General features: G+C 48.8%; 11 protein-coding genes across 11 annotated transcripts; 6 read left to right on the top strand and 5 right to left on the bottom strand.

Annotated features, from left to right (window-relative positions):
• Positions 1-11: 11 nt before the first annotated feature.
• LACBIDRAFT_322240 (uncharacterized protein) lies at positions 12-2,827 on the top strand (the record flags this gene model as incomplete). The annotated part of the gene is made up of 5 exons (XM_001875393.1): positions 12-641; positions 692-1,225; positions 1,275-1,378; positions 1,433-1,936; positions 1,990-2,827. 5 exons carry the CDS (start codon positions 12-14, stop codon positions 2,825-2,827), a joined length of 2,610 nt encoding a protein of 869 aa, XP_001875428.1.
• Positions 2,828-3,004: 177 nt separating this feature from the next.
• LACBIDRAFT_306061 (uncharacterized protein) lies at positions 3,005-4,875 on the bottom strand (the record flags this gene model as incomplete). Its single annotated transcript, XM_001874857.1, has 7 exons — positions 3,005-3,233; positions 3,290-3,417; positions 3,470-3,490; positions 3,541-4,521; positions 4,575-4,627; positions 4,678-4,751; positions 4,802-4,875. The coding sequence occupies 7 exons, from the start codon at positions 4,873-4,875 to the stop codon at positions 3,005-3,007; spliced, it is 1,560 nt and encodes a 519-aa protein (XP_001874892.1).
• Positions 4,876-4,939: 64 nt separating this feature from the next.
• On the top strand, positions 4,940-6,019 carry LACBIDRAFT_306060 (uncharacterized protein; the record flags this gene model as incomplete). Its single annotated transcript, XM_001875392.1, has 4 exons — positions 4,940-5,078; positions 5,126-5,344; positions 5,401-5,556; positions 5,604-6,019. 4 exons carry the CDS (start codon positions 4,940-4,942, stop codon positions 6,017-6,019), a joined length of 930 nt encoding a protein of 309 aa, XP_001875427.1.
• Positions 6,020-6,075: 56 nt separating this feature from the next.
• Positions 6,076-7,224, top strand: LACBIDRAFT_306059 (uncharacterized protein; the record flags this gene model as incomplete). The annotated part of the gene is made up of 1 exon (XM_001875391.1): positions 6,076-7,224. The coding sequence occupies one exon, from the start codon at positions 6,076-6,078 to the stop codon at positions 7,222-7,224; it is 1,149 nt and encodes a 382-aa protein (XP_001875426.1).
• A 70-nt stretch (positions 7,225-7,294) lies between these two features.
• Positions 7,295-10,308, bottom strand: CHR16206 (DNA repair protein, SNF2 family; the record flags this gene model as incomplete). The annotated part of the gene is made up of 12 exons (XM_001874856.1): positions 7,295-7,403; positions 7,451-7,712; positions 7,768-7,833; positions 7,885-8,054; positions 8,114-8,215; positions 8,262-8,571; positions 8,623-8,845; positions 8,903-8,976; positions 9,027-9,131; positions 9,186-9,308; positions 9,356-9,563; positions 9,610-10,308. The coding sequence occupies 12 exons, from the start codon at positions 10,306-10,308 to the stop codon at positions 7,295-7,297; spliced, it is 2,451 nt and encodes an 816-aa protein (XP_001874891.1).
• Positions 10,309-10,461: 153 nt separating this feature from the next.
• On the bottom strand, positions 10,462-12,859 carry LACBIDRAFT_306057 (uncharacterized protein; the record flags this gene model as incomplete). Its single annotated transcript, XM_001874855.1, has 9 exons — positions 10,462-10,665; positions 10,733-11,009; positions 11,059-11,265; positions 11,315-12,332; positions 12,385-12,524; positions 12,574-12,602; positions 12,657-12,671; positions 12,725-12,783; positions 12,832-12,859. 9 exons carry the CDS (start codon positions 12,857-12,859, stop codon positions 10,462-10,464), a joined length of 1,977 nt encoding a protein of 658 aa, XP_001874890.1.
• Positions 12,860-13,028: 169 nt separating this feature from the next.
• Positions 13,029-13,361, top strand: LACBIDRAFT_306056 (uncharacterized protein; the record flags this gene model as incomplete). The annotated part of the gene is made up of 2 exons (XM_001875390.1): positions 13,029-13,200; positions 13,258-13,361. 2 exons carry the CDS (start codon positions 13,029-13,031, stop codon positions 13,359-13,361), a joined length of 276 nt encoding a protein of 91 aa, XP_001875425.1.
• Positions 13,362-13,520: 159 nt separating this feature from the next.
• On the bottom strand, positions 13,521-17,692 carry LACBIDRAFT_292294 (uncharacterized protein; the record flags this gene model as incomplete). The annotated part of the gene is made up of 6 exons (XM_001874854.1): positions 13,521-13,948; positions 14,005-14,014; positions 14,048-14,226; positions 14,288-15,655; positions 15,694-17,202; positions 17,294-17,692. 6 exons carry the CDS (start codon positions 17,690-17,692, stop codon positions 13,664-13,666), a joined length of 3,750 nt encoding a protein of 1,249 aa, XP_001874889.1. The 3' UTR covers positions 13,521-13,663.
• Positions 17,693-18,000: 308 nt separating this feature from the next.
• On the top strand, positions 18,001-19,920 carry LACBIDRAFT_306054 (uncharacterized protein; the record flags this gene model as incomplete). Its single annotated transcript, XM_001875389.1, has 1 exon — positions 18,001-19,920. The coding sequence occupies one exon, from the start codon at positions 18,001-18,003 to the stop codon at positions 19,918-19,920; it is 1,920 nt and encodes a 639-aa protein (XP_001875424.1).
• A 1,933-nt stretch (positions 19,921-21,853) lies between these two features.
• On the bottom strand, positions 21,854-26,164 carry LACBIDRAFT_306052 (uncharacterized protein; the record flags this gene model as incomplete). Its single annotated transcript, XM_001874853.1, has 22 exons — positions 21,854-21,891; positions 21,942-22,016; positions 22,066-22,138; positions 22,189-22,304; positions 22,357-22,435; positions 22,485-22,574; positions 22,627-22,779; positions 22,826-22,905; positions 22,960-22,982; positions 23,038-23,068; positions 23,123-23,377; positions 23,439-23,912; positions 23,969-24,116; positions 24,170-24,239; positions 24,294-24,678; positions 24,732-24,894; positions 24,949-25,164; positions 25,216-25,278; positions 25,330-25,333; positions 25,389-25,528; positions 25,580-26,016; positions 26,074-26,164. 22 exons carry the CDS (start codon positions 26,162-26,164, stop codon positions 21,854-21,856), a joined length of 3,204 nt encoding a protein of 1,067 aa, XP_001874888.1.
• Positions 26,165-26,431: 267 nt separating this feature from the next.
• On the top strand, positions 26,432-26,688 carry LACBIDRAFT_306051 (uncharacterized protein; the record flags this gene model as incomplete). The annotated part of the gene is made up of 2 exons (XM_001875388.1): positions 26,432-26,608; positions 26,665-26,688. 2 exons carry the CDS (start codon positions 26,432-26,434, stop codon positions 26,686-26,688), a joined length of 201 nt encoding a protein of 66 aa, XP_001875423.1.
• Between the last annotated feature and the right edge of the window lie 56 nt (positions 26,689-26,744).

Below are 26,744 nucleotides of genomic sequence, written 5' to 3'. Positions count from 1 at the left end.
TTAGCGTAGAGATGCGTTTGCTCTCTGCCATCCTCTCCGTTCTTCTACCCATCTGTCTGGCAACACCAGAAAAACGGACATACGGTACTCACAACTACTACGTCCTCGAACACATCTCATCGTCCGCTTCTGTATCGCTCTTTGATGTTGCCCAGGCACTCGGCGTCGAGGTCGTAGAGCAAGCGGGGGAGCTTCAACACCACTGGATAGTACGGAAAGAAAAGAGTCAGGCGGAATTTGTTGGCAGAGGTGAAATCTCCGACCCCGTCATTCAAGCTTACCAGGACCTCCATGCTCGAGCAAACTCACCACTATCTCTTCGCTCGGAAGAGTTCAATCATGCACGGAGGATCATTTCATCTGTAAATTATCTATCCCGTCAAACTCTTCGCCGCCGGGTTAAGCGTGCACCACCTCCCCTCTCACCTCCTTCACCTTCATCATCTAGGGGTATAGCTGAGCGACTGGGTATCCAAGACCCAATGTTTTCCCGGCAATGGCATCTAGTCAACGATGATTTCCCAGAACATATGATGAATGTAACACCTGTTTGGGACATGGGCTTTACCGGCAAGGGCGTCATTGCATCTCTGGTCGACGACGGTTTAGATTATGAGAGTGAAGATTTGGCTGCTAATTTTGTGCGCAAACCATTTTCTTTTGCCGTACAAAAAAACTGAATTTACTTCAGGATGCTGACGACTCTTACGACTTCAATGATCATGAAGCCCTGCCAACACCAAAAAACTTTGACGACCACCATGGCACACGATGTGCCGGCCAAGTAGCAGCTGGAAAAAATAATGTTTGCGGCATTGGCATAGCCTATGAGTCCAAGGTTGCGGGAGTCCGTATTCTTTCCGGCCCCATCACCGACATTGATGAAGCGGCTGCTCTCAATTATGGGTTCCAAAATGTTTCCATTTACAGCTGCAGTTGGGGCCCTCCAGACAATGGACGGTCGATGGAAGGTCCTGGATATCTCATTAACAAAGCTGTTGTTAACGGCATTAACAACGGACGAGGTGGAAAGGGCTCTATCTTTGTATTTGCCAGTGGCAATGGTGCTGCACACGGGGATCAATGCAACTTCGACGGCTACACTAATAGTATCTATTCGGTGACGGTCTCGGCAGTTGACTACAAGGGCCTTCATCCGTACTACTCAGAGCCATGTGCCGCAAATATGATCGTCGCGTACAGCTCAGGTGGTGGGAAACACATCGTGAGTCAACTTTGCCGTTATTTTCCTCGCGATTCGACCAAATCCTTAGGTTACAACTGACAAAGGAAAAAATTCATGTGCAACGACCCATGGAGGAACCTCTGCGGCGGCTCCTAATGCTGTCGGAGTTTTTGCCCTCGCATTACAAGCTCGGTTCGTCGTGGTCTTCTTCTTTGATTCCGTAGCCTGATTGTTGAAGTGCTATAGACCTGATCTTACTTGGCGTGACGTGCAGCATCTCTGCGTAGAAACCGCTCGGATGATCAACGACGACGACCCAGACTGGGAACGGACCGCGGCAGGCCGCCTCTACAGCTACAAGTATGGCTTTGGCGTTTTGGACGCATCTAGATATGTTCGAGCAGCGCAGTCCTGGAAACTCGTTAAGCCGCAGTCCTGGTTCCTTAGCAAGACCATACAACTTGCAGAAGGAACCATGGATGCATCGAATACATTTACGGGGGGCCAGGTCATCGGTAAAGGAGGTATAAAAAGCACACTCACAGTCTCAACGCAAATGTTGATCGACAACAACTTTGAGTCGCTTGAACACATCAATATCAGAGTATGGATCAGTCACTCGAAACGCGGCGACGTCGAAGTGGAAGTTGTGAGCCCCCATGGTGTCAAGAGTGTCTTGGCTAGCACACGTCAAGGGGATCAAGCCGACACTGGTTACCCAGGTTGGACCTTTATGAGCGTCAAACATTGGTAAAGATCCGTCACGTTTATATCTGTGCTCGCTAACCACGGCGTGAACGTAGGGGTGAAGATTCTGTGGGTGATTGGATCATCAAAGTGTCAGACCAAGAAACGGAAGAACACAATGGCACCTTCCACGGTTGGAATATGATATTCTGGGGCTCGACAATAGACCCTTCGAAGGCGCAGAAATTCGAGGTTCCTTTAGTCGATAATATTCTCCCTCCCATTGAGTCGACGCCTCGGCCAACCATTCCCAGCGCAACCACATCTATACAACACACAAAGCCCACCTCTCTCTTACCCGGCGATCACGGCACCGCTGAGGGTGAGAACACAAAACCCGCCTTTTCGTCCATCAAAGAGGACGTTGCTGCTCCTACCAGTTCACCTACTTCCATCTCCTCCACTCCCGATGAAGGGTGGTTTTCCGACATGTCAAGTCTTGTCACCGGCCAAAAGTGGGTCTTTGCAGCGCTTGGGGCAGTTGCCCTCTTTGGCGTTGGTGCTGGTGCATTCTTCTGGAGACGCCGCATGGTGAAATCAAGATCGCAGTATAGTGCTTTGGCCGGCGGGGATGACATGTCGATGAGTGCCGTAGGAGGACACCAGATGACTGCCGCAACTGGCGGTCCACGTACGACGCGGGAATTGTACGATGCGTTTGGAGAAGTGTCAGATGACGACGACGATGAGCTAACAACACTTCGACCACCTCATGCTCGTACAACTGCCGGTCTCGGCTTCCATTCAGGTTTCCTTGATGACGATGACCCTTCTACCGCTGCAGGCCTAACGCCGAAATACCGCGACCAACAAGAGCAGCCAGGAGAGCCAAGTTCCACAAACCGCGCTCCCAGCCCAAATGGCAGCGGGGGAAGCTGGGAACATGCCTCATGACCTCATAACTGGAACGAGATATACCTGTAGACGATTGTATTTATTACCATTATCAAATAATTGCTTCGAGGGGACTATCTATCTTCAGGGCACATTCTCTCCAAGAAATGTTTTCACAGCAATTCTACGATAGCAAAAAATTCTACAACATGTACAAAAATCGCAAGTGCAATTTATTCAAGCCGTGGTACGCGTACGAGAAGTCCGACCCCGGTTCATTATAGACGCAGCAGAATCACTGCCGCTGGGGTGCGCCAACAAGGTATCTTCCGAGAGCAGTCCTGTCTCCTCTTCTGTCAGCCTGCTGTGCGTCAATATGTGACGCCGTGAACGCGGTCGGTATATGAACGACTGCATGACGATCGTGACATCGAACATCAACGTCCCAGCACTTCCCAGAAGGTACCTAAATCAGCGATTAAATAACCGTCGCCCTAAATGAATGAATGACTGTTCTCTTACGGAATGCTCTCTCGTAAAAACGCGGTTGACTCTGGGGGTGGTAAGAAAGTCTTGGGTGAGAAAAGAATAGATGCTACATAGAAAGTATTGCCGAGGAACGCAAAGACAAATAGATACATTGAAAGTCCCTGCGTCAAGTGTTAGGAAACAAACACGTAAATGATCGTTGTCAAGTCTGACCTCCACTGATTTCCTGACAAACTAGATCAAGTGGTTAGAACTGAGGGGAGAATGAGACGACAAGTTCATACATTTTTCCAAATTTGAGGTAATCGTGAGGTAAGGTAGAGCGTCGTGCACATCCAAGCGAAAATGCGACCGAGCACACGTTCAGGAGAAGGCGCTCCAGGGTAAGGCTCGTTGTGAGGTGCCTCGTCCAAGAAAGGAATCGAAAGCAAGTCAACAGCAGAGTCAGATGTTTCGTAAACATGGGTAGGTATTGAGGGTGAGTCTGAAATTCCTGTTATAGAGACAGCCTTTGGGATACTATCCCTTGGAGAGATGACCCGACCAATCTTGGTGGTGGAAACCCAAGGCACGCCAGGTTTGCTTCCTGCAAGTGTGAAAATGCCAAAGAGAGACCAAACACCAAGGAAAATCACGGTAGCACCTTTGCGGCTAGCTCGTGAGCTTCGACGCTGAGAAGTAGTCGGCGTTGACTCCTCCTCCTGATTATCGGCCTCCAAGTCACGCTCCATTGACCTCCCACGGCTTAACGAATCAGTTTCAGAGAGAAATTGTAGAACAGCAGGCGATGCCGCCGTAGGCAATCCTGCGTGTTGCTGGCCGGGGACGCCTTGCCTCTCGATACTCCATGACACGCGTTTCCGCCCAATATTCCACCCACCCTCTGAATGAAAGCTATCCGCCATGGCGGCAAAAGCGTCCTCGTCGTCCTCCTCATTGACTGGCGCTCGAGTAAGACTGGAAGCGCCCTCATGTGAACTTTCCGTGCCATAATGGGTGTGTCGCGTGGATACCCGCTTTCGGTCTGCATGGTGATCCTGCTGGGCAGCAAGAGCTGCGGCGGCCGCTACATTTGCAGCGACGGCTGATAAAGTGCGATAGCGTGAAGTACCTCTGTCAAGGGACATACGTCGGAGCGCGGCTGGAGAAGCCGTTGCGCGAAGATGGGACAGTGAGGGTTGAGTGAGTTTCGGGGGACGCGCATAGTAGAAATATTGTGCTACAAGGGTACAATCCACGAAGACGAAGTAGGTCGCCAGCCATGTCTGTGCGATAGGGAAGGTAAACAAGAAAACAGAACGAAGAGATAAAGGCCCACTTGAAATGGAAGCTGGTGGGTCAAGATGCATCCGACAAGGTTGGAAATATCGCCTGGTGGTTTGTGTTACTGGAAGACGAGCAAGAGGAGAGACGGGTATGACCTAATAGCCAATTGGCGAGAAAGGGCAAGGCAAGGCCCTCACACGACTGCCGACGGATGTTCTCCAAAACCTGCCTGAGCAGCGTTGGTAGATGAATACCTGGGATTAATACAGAGGTACTCACGGAAACTGAGCACCCAGCCAACAAGCAATGGAAACGTAGCCCATCACGTCGCTCAGCGTAAACGGGTCCGCCATCGACAACGGTAGAGGGCGGAAACAAACAAAAAGATATATAATTTGATGGAAAATAATATTACATATGGCACTTCTCAACTCGGATCTACGTGGACTGTCGCTTATCTCTCAGGGAAAGGTCCGCGACATTTATTCAACGTCGTCGACAAACCATCTCCTCTTCGTCGCAACAGATAGGATATCCGCCTACGATGTCATCCTCCGCAATGTCTGTTCAATATGCAAACTTCATCCAATCTACTCACATTAGATAAGGGCATCCCAGAGAAAGGCAAACTCCTTACCAATATCTCACTCTTTTGGTTTAAAAAACTCGCCCATATCATCCCAAACCACTTTGTAACTGCCGATATTGACGAGATGCCCGAAGAGGTCCGTCAATATAAGGACCAACTCGACGGAAGGGCGATGCTAGTCAAAAAAGCTGAAGTTATTCCACTAGAGGCAATCGTCAGAGGATACCTTGCCGGCACGTCTATTCAAACACCCATCGCAAACATATCTGGTTGACCTTGCTGCCTCTAGGCTCTGCGTGGTCAGAATACAAGAAATCCGGAACCGTACATGGAATTCCTCTTCCGGAGGGCCTTGTCGAAGGCCAAAAGCTGCCTCAGCCTCTTTTTACTCCTTCGACGAAAGCCGAGCAAGGCAGTCATGACGAGAACATCTCTCCCGAGCAAGGTACGTTCTATTCCAAGTTGGCTTCCCCCACTGACATTGTAATGCAGCTGCAAACCTAATTGGACAGGAACTGTACGATAAGGTATCTGAAGCGTCGCTAAAGCTCTACACAACTGCAGCAGATTATGCCTATTCTCGAGGCGTTATCTTGGCAGACACAAAATTCGAATTTGGGCTTGTACCGTCCTCGACGGGAACATCCAAAACACTCATCCTGATCGACGAACTTTTGACACCAGACTCTTCTCGCTACTGGCCATTGTCAGGGTATACCCCGGGAGGGGCACAGCCCAGCTTTGACAAGCAATACTTGCGAGACTGGTTGGTGAGCACAGGGTTCAAGAAAGGATTGGAGAGTGGACCGGAGGGCAAGGAAGGTCAAGGATGGATTATTGAAGAGAGCGTGGTCAACGGGACACGAGAGCGATATAAAGAGGCAGTTGATCTATTGACAAAAGAGTGAACACGCTTGACCAAATAACAACTAATGTATGTAACAACCAAGTAACAACCATTACAATGGCCTCTCTAGCAGGCAAGAAACGCGCCGCAACCCACAACCGCGAACCATCTACATCCTCAAAGCACACCTCCAAGAAAACGCGTTTCGTGGAACCATCGGATGACCCAACCGCTTTCGCTGAACAAGTCGACTCGGCGCTGGAAAACACATCACGGAAAGGCAAGGTTAAGAACGAGGGTTACGAGTCTGACTCGAGTGATGATGGCGAGGGCGTCGTGTTCAGTCGAAGGAAAGATGCAGGGGCTGGTGACGACGACGATGACGACATGTTTGCCGCTGCAGAGAAGGAGGAGTCGACCACGGAGAACGAGACACTGAAGAAAAAGAAGGATCAGTATATGAGGCTTGGTGATATCGAGGGTCAGGAGTTTGGGGGAGAATCTGGATCGGAGAGTTCGGATGATGTTGAGGACGAGGACGATGCAGAGCGGCGGAAGAAGGCTGGTATGGGCTTTGAGCTCTCCTCATTCAACATGCGGGAAGAGATGGAGGAAGGGAAATTCACAGAAGACGGCAGCTACGTGAAGTCATTCGATCCACACGGCGTGCATGATCGTTGGATGGAGGGATTGGACGATCGCGAGATCAAGCTTGCTCGGCGCAGGAAACGGGAGCAGGAAAAGAAGCAGCGAGAAAAGATGGAAGCGGAAGAGAGGGAGCTCGAACAAAGTGGAGGCAAAAATACTCTGGAAATGCAACTACTCCCTTTGCTCAAGAAAGGGGAAACCGTCCTCGACGCGTTGCAGCGCCTCGGAAGACGGAAAAAATCAACGCACAGCGCCAAGGGAGCCATCTCGGACGCAAAACCTCAAGATGCTCCCACTGACATTGAACGCATCACCCATCTCGCCTCAACCCTCATGTCATTGGGGGATACAGACATCTACTCGAAATCCTATGAAGAACTAGTTCGCGGTGTCCGCTCATCAGGATCTCTTGATCCTTCATGGGAACCTCCTTCCGCAGATGTGAAATACGAATACAAATGGGATATCCCAGGATCGGGGTCGGATACTTTTGGACCATTTGGTGAGGAGGAGTTGAAGGCTTGGTACAAAGCTTCATACTTTGGTCCGTCTGGGGAAAAGGTCAAGGTTCGTCAAGCAGGAGGCGAATGGGGAGACTGGGACAATGTTGTTCAATGATCGTCTTTTTTCTTGTTTTATGTAAATCTACACATCTATCTGTCCATTTGTAATTGAAAATCCAGCAAGCTCAGTGGCTGATGTATTGAAACACGAAAGAAACTTCAGGCAACCCGACTTCTGCACGAAGAAGATCGTCATGATTATTCTTGAGCTCCGCATTGGTGAAGTGGTTCCATCTGCACTTGGAGTTAGACATTGAATAGCTTGAAATCAGATCACTGACGTGCTGGCATCCCCGTACAGCAGCGCAGGAGCTTTGACTATTTGTTTGCCATCTTTGCATCGTTTGCACTTGAACGTCTCATGTGTTTCGCACAGGGTATTTTCATTGAAAGTGAAGAGTTGCCGAAGGGCATCAATTGAAAAGTGGCGCTCTGCGTCCTCTTTTTCATCCACTACGGCAGATGAGAGGGCCTGTTTATTGGCTTGCCGTTGGAATATCTTCTCTTCTATAGTCCCCGTCGAGATAAATCGATAAACAAAGCCTGAGCGACTCTTTGATGAACAGACAGTCATCGAGTAATAACTGTGACGACGTACATTCCTTTTTCTGGCCATCCCTCCACACACGAGCTAGCGCCTGTTGATCAGCAGCAGGATTCCAGTCTAAACAAATTTGTTATCAAAATATTTGCAGTTACAGAGTTATCCACGCACCAGGATCAAATAGTATTAACCGGTTCGCGCCAATCAAGTTGATACCACACCCGCCAGCTTTGCTACTGAGCAAGAAGATGAACTCTTTCCCGTCGGGGTCGTTAAATTGGTCAACAAGTTTTTGTCGTTTGACGATTGTCATTGACCCGTCCAGCCTGAAGAATCCATATCTAGTAATGTGGATCAACAGGCAACGTAAAGCTGAACACATCGAAAGGAGTATGTTTACTTCTTGCTTCTGCAAAGCTTTTCGAAAAGGTCGAGGGTTTGGGTATAATTACTGATCAAGACGATTTTATCTGTCGTTTGCGTCTTGATCTGATGCAAAAACCTTTGGCGATGTGAGATTATTATTCAAGGAAATCATAAAAGCCCACCTCTCAAGTACCAAAAACTTGCCACCCCAATCGCATCGAACCGTTTGCTTGCCACCCTTCCCTCGACTCCTTGCAGCAGTGCTGCTGAATCCTTCGGGAATCAAGTGGTCACATCCTTTAAGATCATCAGGAAGGTCGAGTAGTTCAGGGTGGTTACAGAGTTTCTTGAGAATATTAATCGCTTTGAGGGGCTGGGAGGTCGTGCCACGCAGAAGAGCCTTGATCTCAGGAGACACGATAAAGAGACGATATAGGGAAAGTTGGAACTCTGATAGACCGCAGAAGACAACCTGCTCGTACTTGACAGGGACTAAATACTAAATGAGGACCGCAAGGATTCGAGAAGGTAAGAAGAACATACGGTATTTTGACAAGAGATCATTGGTCCTGCGAATGATGAACTTCGTGACCAAATTGCCAAGCTCTTTGAGTTTTTTCTCACTTTCCGCTTTGACACCATCACTTGCCAACGAATCTCGGCCACGAATGATGGCATTTTCAAAGTTTTTGCGGAAGTCGTTCTTGGACCCAAGAAAATTTGGGTTGGCAAAGTTCAGTAACGAAAAATATTCTGACAGATCATTCTGTAAAAGAGGGCCCCGATGAACAACTGCTTTCAAATTCAAGAATCTTAGACCAACCTGGATTGGAGTGCCTGTTAGAATAACGCGACGATTGACATCTAATCCGTTGAGCGCTTGGAAAGTCAAGGACTCTGTAGCAGACGCGTGAGATTCTGTACTTTAACGTTTAGACTCTACTCACCCGAATTCTTTAGTCTATGACCTTCATCACAGAGAAGAAGTCCAATCTTGCAATGTGCAAGGTGGACAGTAAGTGTACGAAGTGTCTCGTATGAGACTATCATCACTGTCGTTTCGTGTTCCAGTTGGTATCCGTATAGAGTTGGACACATCTGCGTACCTGGTTGCGTTACATTCCGCCCACGGGCTGCTACCCACCTCCCAACCCTCTCAAGCAATTCGGCTTTCCCTCCTTTGCCGTCGATGGCCAAGGGCGTAACCGCATCTTTTCCCAACCACTTCACTGGGTGCAAGTTAGTCCGCTCAAATTGTAGGAATCAGAGACTTTACCAAGTTCATTTGCCCAATTCTTGACCAAGCTTGAGGGACATGCAATAATGCATTTCTCAATTGATGGCTTCCCGGGATGTGGTGATTGTTTCAACAAAGTCCAGAGCAGCGCAATGCATTGCAAGGTTTTTCCAAGCCCCATCTCGTCGGCCATAATGCACCCATATTGATTCTCAACTAGCATGCCGGTTGTGCATTTGTAGAGGAACTATTTGGAATGAGTACGCGTCACCATAATCGAAACGAGACCGCACCTTGACGCCTTCGACCTGATGTGGCCGAAGAACTTTTGTCAAAAGAGGGTCAATGACCACTGGAACCTTTTTATCTTTGGGCTTCTTATCCTTTCCTTCGCCGAGCAAATCTTCCAAGCGCTTGTGGGGGTTGTACATTCCGGCAGTTTTTTCTATTGCCTCCATCGCAGCTTTCTCTTTCGCTTCCCCCTCGAGCCTTTCCTTTCTCTCTTCGTCCGTTTCTCGATCGTCGGTAGTCGGGTCATATAAAACGATGGCATGGTCTTCCATGGGATCGTGCAGCGGTCTTGGGATGATTTTTGCCTGAGGTCGAACGCCGAGGGACGCATTGGATGGCGTAAGCGGTACCACCGTTCCATCTTTGCTTCTCATCGAAGGCATAGAGAACCTACGCGTCATCTGGTCGAAGGGTTTGGGCTTGTAGATAGGAAACTTGGGGATGGCAGCCAAGAGCTCCTCCTCATTGTGATATATGCCGTCCTTGTCTGTTTTCTTCTTCTTCCTTGAACCTGCGTCATTTTCGGAATCAGATAAGCTCGCTTCCTGCCCCTTATACGAGACACGCTTCCGTTTTCTTTGTGGTTGAACGCGCTCAAGTATTGCGATGGTGGGTGGTTTGAACGGCTGATTGACTCGAGTAGTTTCATGGAATCTATCAAGAACTTTTCCGTCACTGGTGGTGGGGACGCGACGAAGCATAGGTCATGGGCGTAAAATCTTAAACAAGAGGGAAGGTGACAAGGAGAACCAAAGTTAGGCACGCTTCCGAAACGCGGTGTAATGCATCACACGTGACCGTAATGATTCCTAATGCTATGTTACGTAATACTATGTACAAATTACCAAGTCAGATTAAGAAGTTTCCTGAAAGTACTGCGACCACCGCTTTTCATCGGCATTTGAAGCAGCGTCAGCGTAACCAGAGTAATTCTCGACAAACACCTGTGAAACCAATGTTTTCCCAGGAAGTTTAGGTGGGATATTGAGTTTTTGGCAAACTTGATTGTTGCTGGAAGAGCAAAATGCTAAAAGTTGTGCACCTGCCAGAGCTACGAACTGGGTGGAGAAAGAATGGAGAAAAAAAGTTAAATCCATTCTGCCAAAGAAATTTGTGAAAACATACAACATCTCCAACCTCCAAGCGAGCCGCAAATCGTTCAAAATGCCGTTTGGTTTCGTCGGCGACGTTTTCAAGAACAACAACCTGCGCCGATGGACCACCAGTGCGCATGGTATCAAGCAAGGACAGACATCGCTCTACTTTGTAAAATTTTCCAGGAACATTAGGACCCTTACTTCCAACAGCAAAAAGGGACGTGTTGGGAGGCGAGATGTCTACCAAGAGGACAGGGATTGATATCGATGAATCGAGGTTGATCAAGAAAGGTGGAGATTTAGACCTGTTAAAACCCATTACGCAAAGTCACGTTTAAACCAAGCTTGGCTTACGAATCAGTTTGAGAACCAGAGGCTTGACCTTGAGAAAGGGAATCCGAACCTAAACCACTAGAACGCAGGTCAAAATTATGCACGTGGGGGACGACGCAAACTAACAGGGGACCAAATATTGTCGACTTTTTCCAGTTAGGATTAATAACTCCTTGGTCGGCAATGAACGAACTGGAAGGAAACAGTTTGTCCTTGACCAAGTTAAGGCTGTAAAGGGCGGTGAGACCCCAGTACAGGTCCATTTGATCTCACTTACTTGTTTCTTATGACAGACTGTTGCAAATTGTCAGGTGGTAACGTTGACTGTGCTGCTGACGGAGGTGCCTGCTCAGTGGTGTCCATCTCTTCATAGTCGGGAAGTGTTTCCGCAGCATCCGGATCGAGACCGGCAAGTTTCAACAACTCTTCTCCCGATGGTGTGACCATGTTTCCCGGTATTTCAGGTAGGGGAGAGTCATGTATTTCCGTCTCATGAGTGTCCTGTGTGATATCTTGGCTGCCATTCTCTCCCTCAACACTTTTGTGGAGTGCACCTTTCGTGGTTTTGTTGAAACTTTTGTCGAGGGTTAAGGCGTTCGATTTGCTAATGAAACCAGAAGAAGATCGGCCGGGTCCAGGTTTTGAACGCGATCGACCACGTTCCTCCGCGGTGACCAAAGAGGCCGACTTTTTTTCTAGCACACGCATCTTGGCGGGAATTGCTCCATCTATCGTGGAAAGATTGGGATCGTCCATCATCTTCACGAGAGGCATTTCCACACGCATCCGATGCGATGGTAGTTTGGAAGTAAAGGAAGGTGAGTGAACCGAATCATCGAGTCGTTCAGAATTGTGGGGATTCCGAGAAGTGGAACACTGAAAATCCGATACGGCGTTGTCTCTTCTGATGCCACCCTCCGTTTCTTCGTCAGAATCAGGAATGACCTCAATAGAGGGCGATCGATGGGGTCTCTTATTTTTCCTGTACGATGCAGATGGTGTCATCGCCACCTTTAAGGTTTGGGGCTTCCCATTCAAGTTGGTCGGCAAAGGCTTTCTTGTAGGAATGGTGGGAGAAGCAACAGATTCAAGGGTTCTTTCAAAAAGGTCCTCGTGTTCACGAGGGCGTTTAGCTGGATAATCGTCCCCTCCCTTCTTGTCAAAGCTGCTGCGTCGTCGCTTCGTAGAGATCTTGTTTTCAACTTGATTAGAACCCTCTGGCCTGGACGGCGTTGGGCCTGCTGCTGGGGATAGTGAAGATGGATTCACGACAGACTTCCGCTTGATTTTTCGGCCTGTTGCAAATCAATTGTCATGCCGAATCCAAGAGTATAACATGGTACATACGTGGAGGACCGAGGGGCAGGAATAAATCACCTTCTTTGAAAAGGCTCAAGTTGTTGATATCGCGTCCACCCGAGTCGGCACGTTCCCAAAACTTTTGAACAATATCCTCAGAACCCACGAATGATTCCGTTGGCTCCCACCTTTGACATATATCAGTCTGTGTAGAGTTGCAAATTTCCCCGTACTCACGTATCATGTTCTGGACTATAGCCTTTCCACTGCAAGTATGAATGTTAACGCGTCAAAATATCTCCGAGCTGCTGGGAGCTTACTCTGACGCAGTATTTCTGGGAAAGAGCTGACGTTCAGGACTGTTTGGATTCTCATTTAGACGACTTACCCAAACCAATTTCTGACCCTTGCCTTTCTTCTTGGTTACTTTGGCTTGCGTAATAGACTCTACAAGCTGTGAGCTTCGAGTAAATGTGACGAAATTGGTGTTCTCACCGACTTCGTACTCATTATCGTCGTTCATGATGAAAGCTGCTGGCACGAGGAGACTCTTGTGAGGCGCTTACATAATTACAGAGCCAGGCCTTACGTAATGTCTAATGTATGAATTCAATTCCTTCGTGATGTCATGGCCAGTGTCCACAAACAAAATGTCTAGCTTGTGTCTGGTTTTCCTCTTGCTGCCATAAAAAATGGCCGAGAAACCCTCCGTGGAGCATAGAGAGACGGATCCTCAGCCCAGCGTGATCACTGCTCCTCCAGCTCAAATCCCGCCATCCCAACCCCCACCTGCCTATGACAATCCCGTAGAAGTAATCCAGCCTGTTTCTGCTGCTGCAAAAGGAGAGCAGTATCAACAAGAACGTCCGTATTTTTTTTTCCATTTTTTTTTTCAAACTTCGACCCTATTTTTTATCTTAGTCCTCGCCCGGTGTGCAGCTGGCCAACACGACTACAGTACGAGGTTCGGTCCATGTGGAATCATCACTGCGATCGTCAGTGCTTGCGATTTTCCTCGTGTTTAACAGGTCCTCACCGCAAACATAGTTCTGTTTCCCCATAGGTCTAATATGCTTATTGTGTGTACCCCACTCTCGCCATATCTTACCACCTTGACCGTGCCCATTATAGCATGGACAGCGAACGAAGATGTAGGCGTTGCGGGACTGTGTTCCAACCATGATTGCTGCACGTTGGATGATTTTATTTCGGTATGTACATATAGTTAACTAAGAGAGTCAAATGTATAGCAAGCTTAACAAGATAAGTACATTATAAGTTCAAGAATAATGAAAAAAATGCAGTCAGAGCAAGATAACACTTAGATTTAAAGATCCTGCGATTCCTCCGATTCTCCAGGCCACACGGGCAAAGGCAGGTATCGAGAAGCAATCAAACAATCCTTCACCCAGTTCCAATGTACTGTGGTGGCATCCGACAATTCAGGAGAGTAGTGGGAAGCCTCCCGGATAATGACAAAATCATAAGCCGAGACTCCACTAGTGGCATGCTGGATGTCAGTAACAGCCTCGACATATTCAGCACCCATTGCAAGGATGATACGCGCCACCGCGTTGATCGCTTCCTGCCCCTTCTCGTCTACACCGGGCAACTGAATAAATATGACCGTCACGCATGGAAGCCTGATGGAAGACTGTTGAGACATACCCGTTTACCCCTGGGTTGAGGAATCATCTCAGGTCCAACACACAGTACCGACTTCTCTGCAAACAGCTTGCAAGGAACGGCGTTCGACATTATCTGTTTCAGTTGATGGATGCTGTTCCCCCAGTCAAAGTCAATTTGCTGCGAAGCACGTGCGCCCAACGCCTCCGAATAACCCTGTGGTAGCAAAAACGACGTCCAGTTCTCCATAAGCTTGTCGCCAAGCTAGTGTGATGTTAATTTAAGAAAAAGTGATGAATAGTTGAAAATCCCAGCATGCCCGTACCTTGTCAAGCCATTCGGTGGACACACATGGTATTCCCAAAGCCAGAGCTATCAGGAACTTGGGCTTCTGGTTTGCGTCGTCAGCAACAAGTAAAAGGCGGTGGAGGCCCACTCCATTCCATTTAACATCAGACTTAGTGATGGACCATCGATTTCCGGATTTTGAGTGACTGCCTTCCATGCGGATGATGGTCGAGACGTCATCGATTACTTTTCCACCATTGGTCCTAATTATATTCATAACCCTTTCCTTCTCCTTCTCCCAATGCCCACCCCCACGCAAAGTGACAATCAGTCCAGTGCCGCTGAGTATCTTGGAAGATGTCGAACTGGCAATTGACGATGTTTTAGACGGGGTCGGACTTGGTTTTCCTTTGAAAGAGTGGACAGCGGTGATAATGTTTCCAGCTGAAAGCGTTCGATCCTTCCATGCATGCAAGACGGTTTTATGAGCGAGCCTAAGATCCTTAATGTTGAAGTCTTCCGGGCCATCGATCTCGAGAGTGACAACACCCTCTGATTGATCAAGACTTATAACCTTATAAGCATGTGGAAGGTTGGCGACAATGACATCGTCTCCAATGTGAAGGTCGCACCGCCGCATCTGGTCGAGGTTTAAATCGGCCGTGGTATTGTCGTCAAATTTGACTTCATATCGCATATCATTTCGTAGACGATTGACGTATCCGGGATAGTAATAGCCGTCTTGTTTCCATAAAGCAAAAACGCGAGTTGCATCTTCGGGCCGACTGTTGGTAGAAATCGCTGGCTTGAGGCGCTTTGTGTATCGAGTGGATGGCGTTGCGGCTGACTTCGCGGTAGATTTTGAACTGTTCCTCGTTGCAATAGATCTACTCGGCTGGGCGGCGCGCTTACGTTTCCGCGACGATGATTCGGCCACCGGTTGGTCGACTTCCATGTACTCTGCTTCACTAGCAGACTCGTCTTCACTTCCCTTCTGTTCGTTCGACATCAGGAGCTCGTCATCTGACTCAATCTTCTCGGCATGTTGTTTGCTAAGCGTCCGGCCTCGTTGAGTCGTGATCGTTGACCGCAAGTTGCGAGCTGATTTAGGCGGAGCGATAGCCTTTTTGTTTTGATCGCTTAGTTTCGGAGCAACCGTGGGTCGAGGCTGTCGGTCGGTAAGCGCGGCCTTTTGCACAGGTTGTTCGGCAACTGATGATGGAATTTCCGTAATTCCTATAGATCTGCGTGGAATGGTTTTGATGGGGCTAGGTACAGCAACAAGCTTCTGTCCTTGATCTCGACTGAGCTTGCTTCGAACTTGTCGCTGATTTCTTCCTAACGATGAAGCTTCATGTGCATCCTGATCTGAGATCAACAACGCACTCATAGGGAAGACGTAAAGCTGTCACAGACCTTTGTTTTTGGGGGCAAGCCATTGACATGGAGAACAGGTTTGTTTTGTTTGAGCGGCATAGTTCTCTTCGAGGTGCTTGCAATCCTTGCTGCAAGAGGCACGTCATCATCATCATCACTACCGCTGTTCTCCTCCTCCTCCGCCGTGTTTCCGAGCTTTTGGGGCTCAGAATCATCCGTCATTTCCGTGAGCTCCCCCTCATCATCAATCAACAATGTATTAAGGGCCGTTGCGTTCTGAAGATCCTTCGACTCAGCAGGTTCTTGCTTGGAAGTGCTAGCATTCTTCCCGCCGTGGCCGCCTTGACGGCTCAAAGCCGCAACGTGAGAGTCAGAGCGAAGAGGTTCTGAATCAGGAATGACATCCAGAAAATCTATATCCTTTGCCGGATGAGATGAAACATTGTTTGAGGTAGATGGAGACCTCAATGAATTTATATCACGGACTGAACGTGCAAGACCAACGTGGTGAGGGGAAGGTCCTGTGCCTTGGTCTTCGAAGGATGGTTGCGTTTCCTGGATTGCAGGACTTGTGACGGATGGTCGCGTTTGTTGCTGGCGGCTCGGAACGGATGGCTGTGTCTCTTGCCATCCACCTCCAGTGGCGATTGGTTGCCCAATTGGGGACGGCTGCAGCTGCTGCCCTTGGTGTAGGAAAGGGTGTCCAACTTGATGTACATTCTGCTCCGCAAATTCAGGCGGTGGCACAGACGGTTGTTTCTGATATTTCTGATATCGATAATGGATCAGCGGATTTACCATGCTTAACAAACCTCGACGTCCAGTGGAAGTGGTTGCCTGTGAAGTCGAAGCAGGGTTATGAAAATTCGATCCAGCCTTAGTGCTATCAGAGGCTGCAGGTAGAATCCAAGGATTTCCAGGGTCCTCCATCTCAACACCCGCTGGCTGGGTAGATGGCTGGGTAGCTGGTTGGGTGGCCTGAAGTTCGGAAATCTCTTCAGAGGGATCAGACTCCCCTTTGAGCAATCTTACAAAGCTGGAGGAGTGCTCGCTACTTTCGTATCCACTCCCTTCGCTGTCATGATCCACATCCATGGCTTCCGTGCGGCTGAGTGCAAAGTCATTGTAGCGATTGGCAGACTGTGTTTCTTCGAACTTATCGGAGACAACTTGAGAGCGTTCGTCTTGTGATTGTGAATCTCCATCTTGTGACGGGGTTGAGGCAACAAGGACGTTGCCCTCCGGGACGGCTGAGCGACGTGTCCCATCCTTAGAGACGGAGTGAGAACGCGTCGACTTGAAGCCGACACAGACGGCATTTACCTTCCCCTTGACGGAGGGATGCGTGCGTCCTAATTCGGACAGGGGAATTTCGAATTGCTTTGATGTAGCCACGAACCTCTCCTCCGGGTCCGGAGAGGGTTCACAGGCAAAGGAATCTTGAGAGCAACCTTGGACTTTGGAATGAGCAGTCAATACAGCTTTAGCCTGCTTGTGTGTCGCGATTGATGTCTTTCCACGAGAAGACGATTGTAAAGTGGAAGTTGAAGCCTGCTTTTCGTTGACGTGCTTGGACTACAATGCAGATGGTGGTCAATAAAGTTAATCGTGGCACATACGTCGATCTTGCCTTGTTGTGAGATGACAAGTTACTTTTGTGGCTTACGCTATTCGACCCATCCTTAACAAACCCTGAGAGCAACGTTGCCTTCGATGCCGCTGCGCCTTTGTTGGATTTTTTTCTCAAGTTTTCCTGCCGCAATTGTTGGTCGTCATCGCACTGTTGACTTTGGGTCTGGGTATTCGCCAAACCGTGATAATGATAGCGAGGAAGAGAGCTTAGGCTTCGCGACGGGGAGATGTCTTTGAGGTGGTCGTCAGGCACGCGTTGATATTTACGGTCTTGTCCATTAGCCTCGTTGGCAGTCCAATTTGTGTCATCCTCTGTGATTAGATCCTGCAGTACCAAGCTGGCTTGTGAGCTTTCTGGGTCACTGGTGGAGAGTTCAGAATACGTGCATGGAGCATTCAGAGCAACATACATAGCCTCATCAAACGCGTCCATTAAACTTGACTACTGACGCGCCGGATACCGTGGAAAGCGAGTAGTGGGGCTGACAAGAAAAAACACGCCAACAAAGCGCGCCGCTTGAGCTCGAAGTGGGCCAAATCAACCTGTGGTAGTTGGTGGTAAGTGGTCGTTGGTGGCAAGGTTAGAGCTGGCACAGACTGCTCTAAAATTATGTAACATTGGAAATTGAATGGGAACGCTCACGTGATCTACACATTCAATACACCTACCACGATAACGCAGGACGTGAATCCCACTCTCTTCAAACACTCTCGCTTTTATTCAACACCTATTTCTCAGAAATGGCTGCTCAGCGTTTCCGCCGCGCGCCTCAAAATCCATCGCTCAAAACGCCTAGGCCCATCTTGTACCAAGAACCCTCTGGTAGGCATTTGTCTCGTAGATATGAGTCCTCAATGCGGCGCGAGGGAGATATTCGCAAATCGAACGCCGATATCCAGGACTTTCAGGATTCCACCTTTATTTCGCACTCGGCTCTCATTCCTGGCCAGCAACTAAAAGGAACTCCAGATGAAGGGCCCTCATCTGAGTCGCCAGTCCCGGCTTTCTTCCCCGATACTAGTGGCCACTCAACTGAAGGTTTTGGGCCTCTAAGCAGACCAACTGAGAACGTCCTGCCTTCTAGCTTACTCTCTCATTTTCAAGCCACATCTCATTCCAGTGTGCCGTCTCCAACGTTCTCTCCTCTTCCGCCCTTGTTATCTGTGATTTCCAGCTCATCCATGTCTGCCATGGATTCAAGTGTATCTATCCCAAGTCCACCGACGGAGGACCTCCCTACTGCCAACGCGCTGGACACATCGACTCCACATAGGGCCCTTTTACAAAATAAACTGGCAACGCCAGTCATCATTCTGCTAGCTGTCGCCACAGGCTGTCTTTTTCTTGGTGCTTGCATCATCACCAAAAGCTGTACGGCTCGTAGTCGTCGGAGAAGGTTGAAGCCATTACTCCCCGTATTGGAAAAAGCATACCCTGACGAGGACGATTTCGAATGCAAGGGGTCGTCCATCTTTGGCGGGAAAGAGCAGTTTTCACCGGCGCCCGGAAGGACCAGTACGGAGTGGTCATGGGTCCAGTACCCGATCCCAAGCTCACAGCCTTCGGCACAGGCTACCATCCACGATGCTCGGAACCAAGGGAACTATGAACAAGCTTTTACTAATTCTGTGCCCCGTGATCCTGCCGCCCAATACCCCTTCAGCAGCACTGGTTGTACACATCAATTCCCAACCGATCCAGAGCCAATGGCACAAGAAAGTCAGCATGCAGTCACTCGTTCTACCGAGAGCGAACCTATGGTCACCGTCGCGAAGCATTCCGCTCAAACACCTGTGGGCACTGGTGGACTTCCCCTCGACGCTGCTGTGCAAGGACCTGTATCAACCACGGACAGTCAAGACGTTATCGAACGCATGCGCCGAAGTAACAGTCAAAATCATGAACAAAAGCGTCGAAGTTCTGGTGTCGGCTCAATCATTGCTTATGATGGCGCTGACGTATCCTCGCCTATTTTTGAGGCAACTTTTCAACCTCTCGCAACTCCCGTGCTAAGCGCGATGCCTGTTGTAGCACAGGAAGGCCGTGCAAGAGTACAATCCTCCTACTTTGTAAACCGCCCGTTCACTCGTTTCTCCGTACTTCCCGAAACATACGCAATCGGCACAGCGACAAAGGTCAATCTTACTCATGCCCACGCCCATTCAATTGAAAATGAGGTGAACCTGACAACCCAGATGTCGGATGACCAACGAGAACGCCAGACCGAAGCACTCACACATGCCTTGGGCTTACCTTCCCCAAGATGTGAATATGTGGTCTGCTCCCCGCAACCTTCGTTATACCCCGATGATTCGACGCCGCACACTAGAGACTCCTCGGGTCCAAGCTCAGGTAGCATCGTGACAATGGAGTCGGGTTCTAGTCTTTTGGGGTCGAGCAACCAATCATTTGACACTTTGGAAAAACTCTCAGGTGTTCTGGAGAATGAAGGCACGCGCAAGACCAAAAGGTTGAAGAAAAAGACTGGTCGCCGTGATAGTGACAAGCCTCCACGGGTCCCTTCACCCCCGCCCCTTCCCTCCTTGACACAGATGGGCCTTGAACACGCGAACCCGGAAGCCTATTCAAACTATAGAAGCCCAACGTACAGCATATATGGGTTGTACGACGGCGAGCGGAAGAGTGGAATAGGTTATTGATCGTCAACTATATTTTAGTTCTTGCACGTGTATTTCACCATGTATTTTTAACATTGATCGCGACATATGGCAGTGGGTGCGCAGCAACGGGAATCAACGACGAAAACGTCTACAACGCGACGACGACGGCATTATAAATTGATATAAACCTCGCCCAGCCTTGCCCTCGTTTGCAAACCCTCGGGAGGCCCTTTATTTTTCGTGTTCGTTGACGCTACTCACGAGTAACGCTCGAGTCCATTATTTTTCACCCACGCCCACTCCGCCAATCCCATGTCCAACACCCATCCCATCCAACTCAGCATTAATCTAAATGACCCCGACGACAATAAAGACCTTGAAGGTGGGCAAATAACCAATGCGAACACGTCGCCCTCCCTCGGGGGCATACCTCTGAAATACATATCGTCAGTCGCTTCTCCAATGCCAGTTGGCGCGCTCACAACTTTGTTACAGCCTGGTGACATTGGCGTTGCAAAACTCTGCTTTGACAATCGTAATGCACTATTCTCGTGTGTCGACCCCCGCGAACCAAAGATATTCAGCCGCTACAGCAGTGCTCCTGAACGAAATCCTGAAAGGGTTGATTTCACTTGTGATAGCTTTCCTTCGATTGGATTCCTCGCACGACACGATGCCGGTGTCTTATTCCGCCCTTCAGCGAGCTCCCCCGAGCTCTCGGATATTTTTGGGTCGCGTTCAAAGGTTGTGGAGGGATATTTTGAGTCCTGATTGTTGGAAGTTGTCAATACCAGCCATTCTATATGGTAAGTGGACCCTTAGACTGCTACCCCATCCATACTTATCCTTGATTCAATAGTCATACAAAATAACCTTCAATATGTTGCGGCATCCAATCTGGATGCTGCGACCTTTCAAGTGACGTACCAAATGAAAATCCTAACCACAGCCGCCTTCTCCGTCCTTCTCCTGCACAAGAAGCTGTCGCCGAACCAATGGCTGTCACTTTTATTTCTCGCAATTGGTGTCGGCGTTGTGCAGATTCAGTCAGGGAATGCGAAAGTGCCGGCTGCCACTGGTGTGCATTCGATGAACCCTCTCAAAGGCCTTATGGCAGTAACCGCTGCTTGTTTCACATCTGGCCTTGCTGGCGTTTACTTTGAGATGGTGCTCAAAAACTCCCAAGCGGATCTTTGGGTCCGTAACGTCCAATTGTCATTATTCTCGCTCCTTCCCGCCCTCGCCCCCGTAATCTTCGTTCAGCGAACTGAGGCATCATTGGCTGGAGAAAGTCTTTTTACTGTCCTATTTCGCAATTTTGGAGCGTGGGCTTGGTTAACCGTTGGCATCCAAGTATTTGGTGGTTTGGTGACCGCGTTGGTTATCAAGTATTCAGACAACATCTTGAAAGGGTTTGCTACCAGCCTCAGCATTGTGATTTCATTTCTCGCGTCGGTCGCTCTCTTCAATTTCCAGATAACATTCACATTCGTCCTCGGTTCTGCAATCGTCTTGATCGCGACATGGTTATATAACCAACAACCAACACGCGTTAGCATGGTTATGCTGAAGGAGCCGCTCCATTGGAGTTGGGGTAGAAGCGAAAAGCTGAAAACTGAGCCGTCGTTGCGTTCTCCGTCACAGCCATCTCAGTTTCTGGGCTTGACGGCTGTTTCATCGACTACCTCGTTGTCCTCTCTCTCCTCCACTCCAACATCTATCTCCGATTCTGAAGCAATGACTTTTATTAGATGACTATAATAGGCCCTTATAGCAACCTTTCTACAATATTCGCTCAATTATCATCTTGATTACCATAATACTTATATTGCGTACAGTGCAGGATGGCTGCTCTACCTTCAGCGTTACATGAAAATTCGTCTTCATTTGAGTACAAAAACACAAAGGAATGTAGGTACGGTTTCCTAGTCCAGATCCACCTATAAAAAGAAGTAAAACAAGATGGTATTTTCTACTTGCCGTATCGGGCTTCAAGGCCTTGTTTTATGGCTGAAAATTCCGTTAGCCATGCCATATGAAACGAGGAAGCGACCAAATACCATCGCAGGTCTCCTTCGCGTCCCCGAACAACATCTTCGTTCCAGCCATATAGAACATTGGATTTGGCACGTCAGCTGCAAGGGGTGTTAGCCAAATGGATATCTCAAAGCAAAATCCACCCACCGTAACCACTGGCTAATCCCCTCTTCATGACGATGACTTGTTTGCTCTTCCAAGCTTGCAAGACGGGCATTCCCTAAATCAAATCGGATGAAAAGCAATGAACGACTGTGTGTGACTACATACCGCAATAGCGGAACCTGGCTCGAGAGCAATGGGATTCACTGTGTCGTTGGCACCGATGACGAGAGTGAGGTCGGTATCCTTGAAATCTTCGTTGATTTCATCCATTTCAAAAACAACTGGAAAAGGGGCTTGTTAGCGAACAAAAGTGGATATCGATCGGGGGCTGACTATCATAGGGTACAGAAGCTTCTGCAAGCAGTACATTACATTGTCCGGGCATACGACCAGCTACAGGGTGAATCGCAAACTGCTATCTTATCAGTGGATTGCCTCTTGTGAGTAGGGTCTCCACTCACCCGAACATTCACCCCTTTAGCACGAAGCAAAGCCGTTATTTCTGATATTGCATATTGCGCCTTGGCGACAGCCATTCCATAGCCCACCACCTAAGAAGTATGCTTCGAGCGTGCCAAGGCCGACAGTGGCGAAGTTGCTTACCAGTATAACACTGTCTGCATTCGCCAAAGCCTCAACCGTATCATCCACGGTCGTTCGAGTGATGGTGCCCTCAATCTTCTGGGTTTCAGTGGGGGCCGTGGGGGTAATACCGCCAAATAGCACATTTGTTAGAGATCGGTTCATCGCAATACACTACTTGAAAGTTAGAACCCAAGGGAGGATTGGCATGAATTCATACCATGATGTACGAGAGAATAGAGCCGCTGACGCCAATCAACGACCCTACCGAAACAAGCAAAGGGTTATCCAGCATAAACCCTGTAAAATATTAGCAAATTGGCGGCGTAGCTTGTCGTCAGTGGTTCTCAGTACCTTCTGCGACAAGAGCAAACCCCCTTTTGCAATGAGGGTCGGTGAAGATTGTCATATTGGGAATGAACAAAAGCTCACGAATAGGCGTTGAGTACTGTGATGACCACAGCTGTGCATCCTCCGTGAGACAGGCGAAAAAAATGGAAGATAAAACACCACTGACGCATGTCGGCACCACCTATAGCAGCGGTGGTAGTAAACCCCTTCAAGAAACTTAGAATTGTGCTGGCACCAAGGAAAGAAGCTGCGATCAAAGGGGTTGTTGGAGCCATGGACATGAACCCTGCCATGGTCAGAGCATTTGCACCCAGAAGAGACGCATTGATCAGGTGCTTCCCTGGAAGGACAAGGGGCTTGGTTGTCATTCGTGCGGCCAGCTTCAAAAAGGCAACAATAGAGCCAGTGAACGTAATCCCACCTGTTCGAAAAGCTAAGTTTGAGTGAAGAAAGTTGGGAAAAGGAAAGAAATGCGTAAAGACCGATGACAACACCCAAATAAGCCGTTACGAGGTGTAAATTGGAGAGGTGAGCCGGATCTTGGAGCACGCTTCCAATGCTGGTCAACACTGCTGATAAACCCACAATTGAATGAAGCAGCGCAACGGTCTGGGGTAACTCAGTAGCAGTGACGCGTCTACCAATAATAGAACCGATGAGTCCTCCAATCGCTGCCACCCCAGCAAACTGGGCTACAACTTCCGGAGAAAACCCTACTGCCCCCAACGAAGCTAGGACTCCAGAGCCCACTCCAAGAATGCCAAGTGCATTGCCTTGCCTGGCTGTTGTTTGCGAACCCAAACCAGAAAGTGAAGCAATGCACAAAACACTGCTTGTCAAATATCCAGCTTGAACAAGGCCTGCCATTCCAGTGCTCGCAGCTGCCAGAAATCCTCCAGTGAATACGACTGCTGGAGCAGCATACAACCACGAGTATTCTGGCGGGTCTGTCGGACCTATAGAGTGCCATTTTCATTAGTAAAACATCGCAGCTCGTAAAGAACAGACGTACGTTTAAACATATCCAACATCCTTTTTGTTATGATGAACCCCCCTGCAACGTTGACGCTTGCTAAAAGAACTGCCGCGGCACCTAATGCCTGAGGAATTGTGCCTGGGAGGTATCCTCCGCCCATAACAAACATTCCAGCAACACCGACCTTAAAATGACAAGGTAAGGTCCAGCAACTTCCTAGTCACAACAGCGGCATACCAGACCGGAAATTGCATTCGTAACCGACATAAGGGGCGAGTGGAGAGCAGGAGCGACACCCCAAACCACTCTACCAAATAGGATGAGAACTAGAAACGCGGAAAGAAAACGAGAGAAAAATCACCTATATCCAACCAAACCTGCCAGGCCAAACGTAAAGAAGCTGTCCATAAATGCTGTACCCGTCGCTTTACCTAGGGCGAGCACTCCGCCCATGCCCGCCGTAACCACAGCCACCTCCCGAGATGCTTTCTGCCATGGTGTGATAGCAGTTGTTTTCGCTGTATCTTCTACGGCAGTGGGCGGGGAAGCAACCGGAGGAGGCATTGCACGGGGAACTGGTGGCAGTATGCTGCCGTTGTGGACAACGAGTGAACCTCGAACAACTTCGTCATCGAGATCGACAGCAAAATTGCCTTCACCACCGAGAGAGAGCAGAAACTTAGTGATGTTGTTAGAGTATAAAGTAGACGACTGTGTTGGCAATCTCGATGGAAGATCGGTGTAACCTTGGATTTCATCAGCTCAACAGCGAAAACATCGTCGACGGCCAAATTCTGACCAATAATAGTTACACCCGATTGAACGTTGAGCTCTCCTGGTCGTGTGGCCTCACAATTTCCGCCAGCCTCTGCGGCGAGGTCTACGATTACCGACCCTTGCTTCATCGCGGCCACCATTTCAGCAGTGATCAGTTTAGGCGCAGGTTGTCCAGGAATTAAGGCCTGTGCGGGACCTCAAAAGACGAAAATCGATTCGGAAAATTTCTCTATGCTTACCGTGGTAATAACTATATCCACATCCTTGCACTGCTCCATAAAGAGTTCCATCTCTGCTGCAATAAACTCCTTGGACATAACTTTCGCGTAGCCACCAGCACCTCCGCCATCTTCTTGAATGATAACCTCAAGAAATTCAGCGCCGAGTGACTGGACCTGTTCTCGAGCTGCTGCTCTAGTGTCAAACCCACGAACAATCGCTCCCAATCGCCTCGCCTTTCGATAGAGGTTTCAATGATAGTAACTCGCCGACGGGGTCACACTCACCGTCGCAATGGCGCTCAGCCCTGCTACACCAGCACCAATGACCAAAACTTTGCAAGGTGGAATCTACGTCGACTATCAGTTGACTTCCGCATTGTTTCCAACGATGCAGCTTACTTTCCTTTCAGACGAAATTCGCATGAGATGTGAAACAAGGAAGAGAAAATAAAATATACCCAGCTGCCGTTACTTGGCCGGTCAAAAACCTGCCAAAATGATTAGATGCTTCTAGAACCGCCTTATATCCAGCGATGTTGGCCATAGAGCTCAATGCGTCAAAGACCTGAGCACGAGAAATTCTGGGTATCATATCCATCTAGTCGCACACAAAATTAGGCTTTTAACATGTCCAAGTACCGTCACATACCGCAAAAGCATCAACTTTGCCTGTAGCAAGGGTATCCACAATTGACTTGTTTTGGGCTGGGTAGAGGAAGGAAATTATCGTGCTGCCTTCTTTCAAAGCTTCGACCTCCTGTCCGAGAAGTGGAGGCCGAACTTTGAGCATGATGTCGGATGACCTAAACACCTCGTCTTTCGAGACCAGAGTCGCGCCAGCAGCTGCATATTGTTCGTCCAGAAACTGAGCTTCCACCCCAGCGTTGCGCTCCACTAAAACCTTCATAAATCCTTTCTTGCGAAGAAGAGCCGCATTCTGAGGTGTGAGGGAGACTCGCCGTTCATTGGGGAAGATCTCCCGCGGAACACCGACCGTTAACGATGAGTAGGGGGTGCTTGGTTTCGCTTCGATTTTCGCGGTATGTTCGTTCAGAGACTGGTTGGTAACATGGAAGGACCGGCAAGCTGTATCGGGTAAGAGGTCAAACCACAAGGTATTTGAGTATGTGCAATGCTCCTGACCTAATAGCTTTCCAGTTCTAAAGGTAGTCAAGGACGCTAGTCGATGGCACTTGGCTACCACGTCAACCGTCTGTGGTCGACATACCACCATTTTGCGTGGTAGGCGGCAGTGACTTGCAAATACCACCCTATAGACAACTGATCCTGACCTAAGCGGGGCAAGAGGTAAGAACTGGTCAGAGTTGACTCAGGACCGCAACTGTCACTATTTAAACAATTACAATATCTTCCATTGTCCCACAAGTATGTGAATACTACATATTCATAGCAGGTCGATGTGGCCCCGTTCTGTTCCTAACGCGGAAGACATGAATGTCCAAAGAACAACTTCGCGGAGTCAAGTCGTTCGAATTCACAAATGATTCCAGCTGTTCATGAGCCCATCTGGCACCTTATATGTTACAGCAGGCCGAAAAGCAACGACACCTTTACCAATAGAGTAATTCTCCGTATCTTTGATCACGCATTGATTATTCCTATACGCTGCGAGTTGTTCCCCAATCAGGAGATCGGGGTCTCTGCAGGTGGTTCCAAGGTAAGTGACGTTGCGTGAGCGCTTATTGAACATCGTTCTGCTACGCACCAACGTAGCGCGTGGCGTGCATGCCGACGTGAGGTAATGATTTGGCTAACATGATTCACAAGATACTTAATGAGCAAAGGCTCGTGTA

Source organism: Laccaria bicolor, genomic scaffold, assembly GCF_000143565.1.
Source record: "Laccaria bicolor S238N-H82 LACBIscaffold_2 genomic scaffold, whole genome shotgun sequence".
In the NCBI taxonomy this organism is placed as follows: domain Eukaryota; kingdom Fungi; phylum Basidiomycota; class Agaricomycetes; order Agaricales; family Hydnangiaceae; genus Laccaria; species Laccaria bicolor.
Note: the sequence above shows the minus strand (reverse complement) of the source record. Positions and strands in the feature narration are given on the sequence as shown.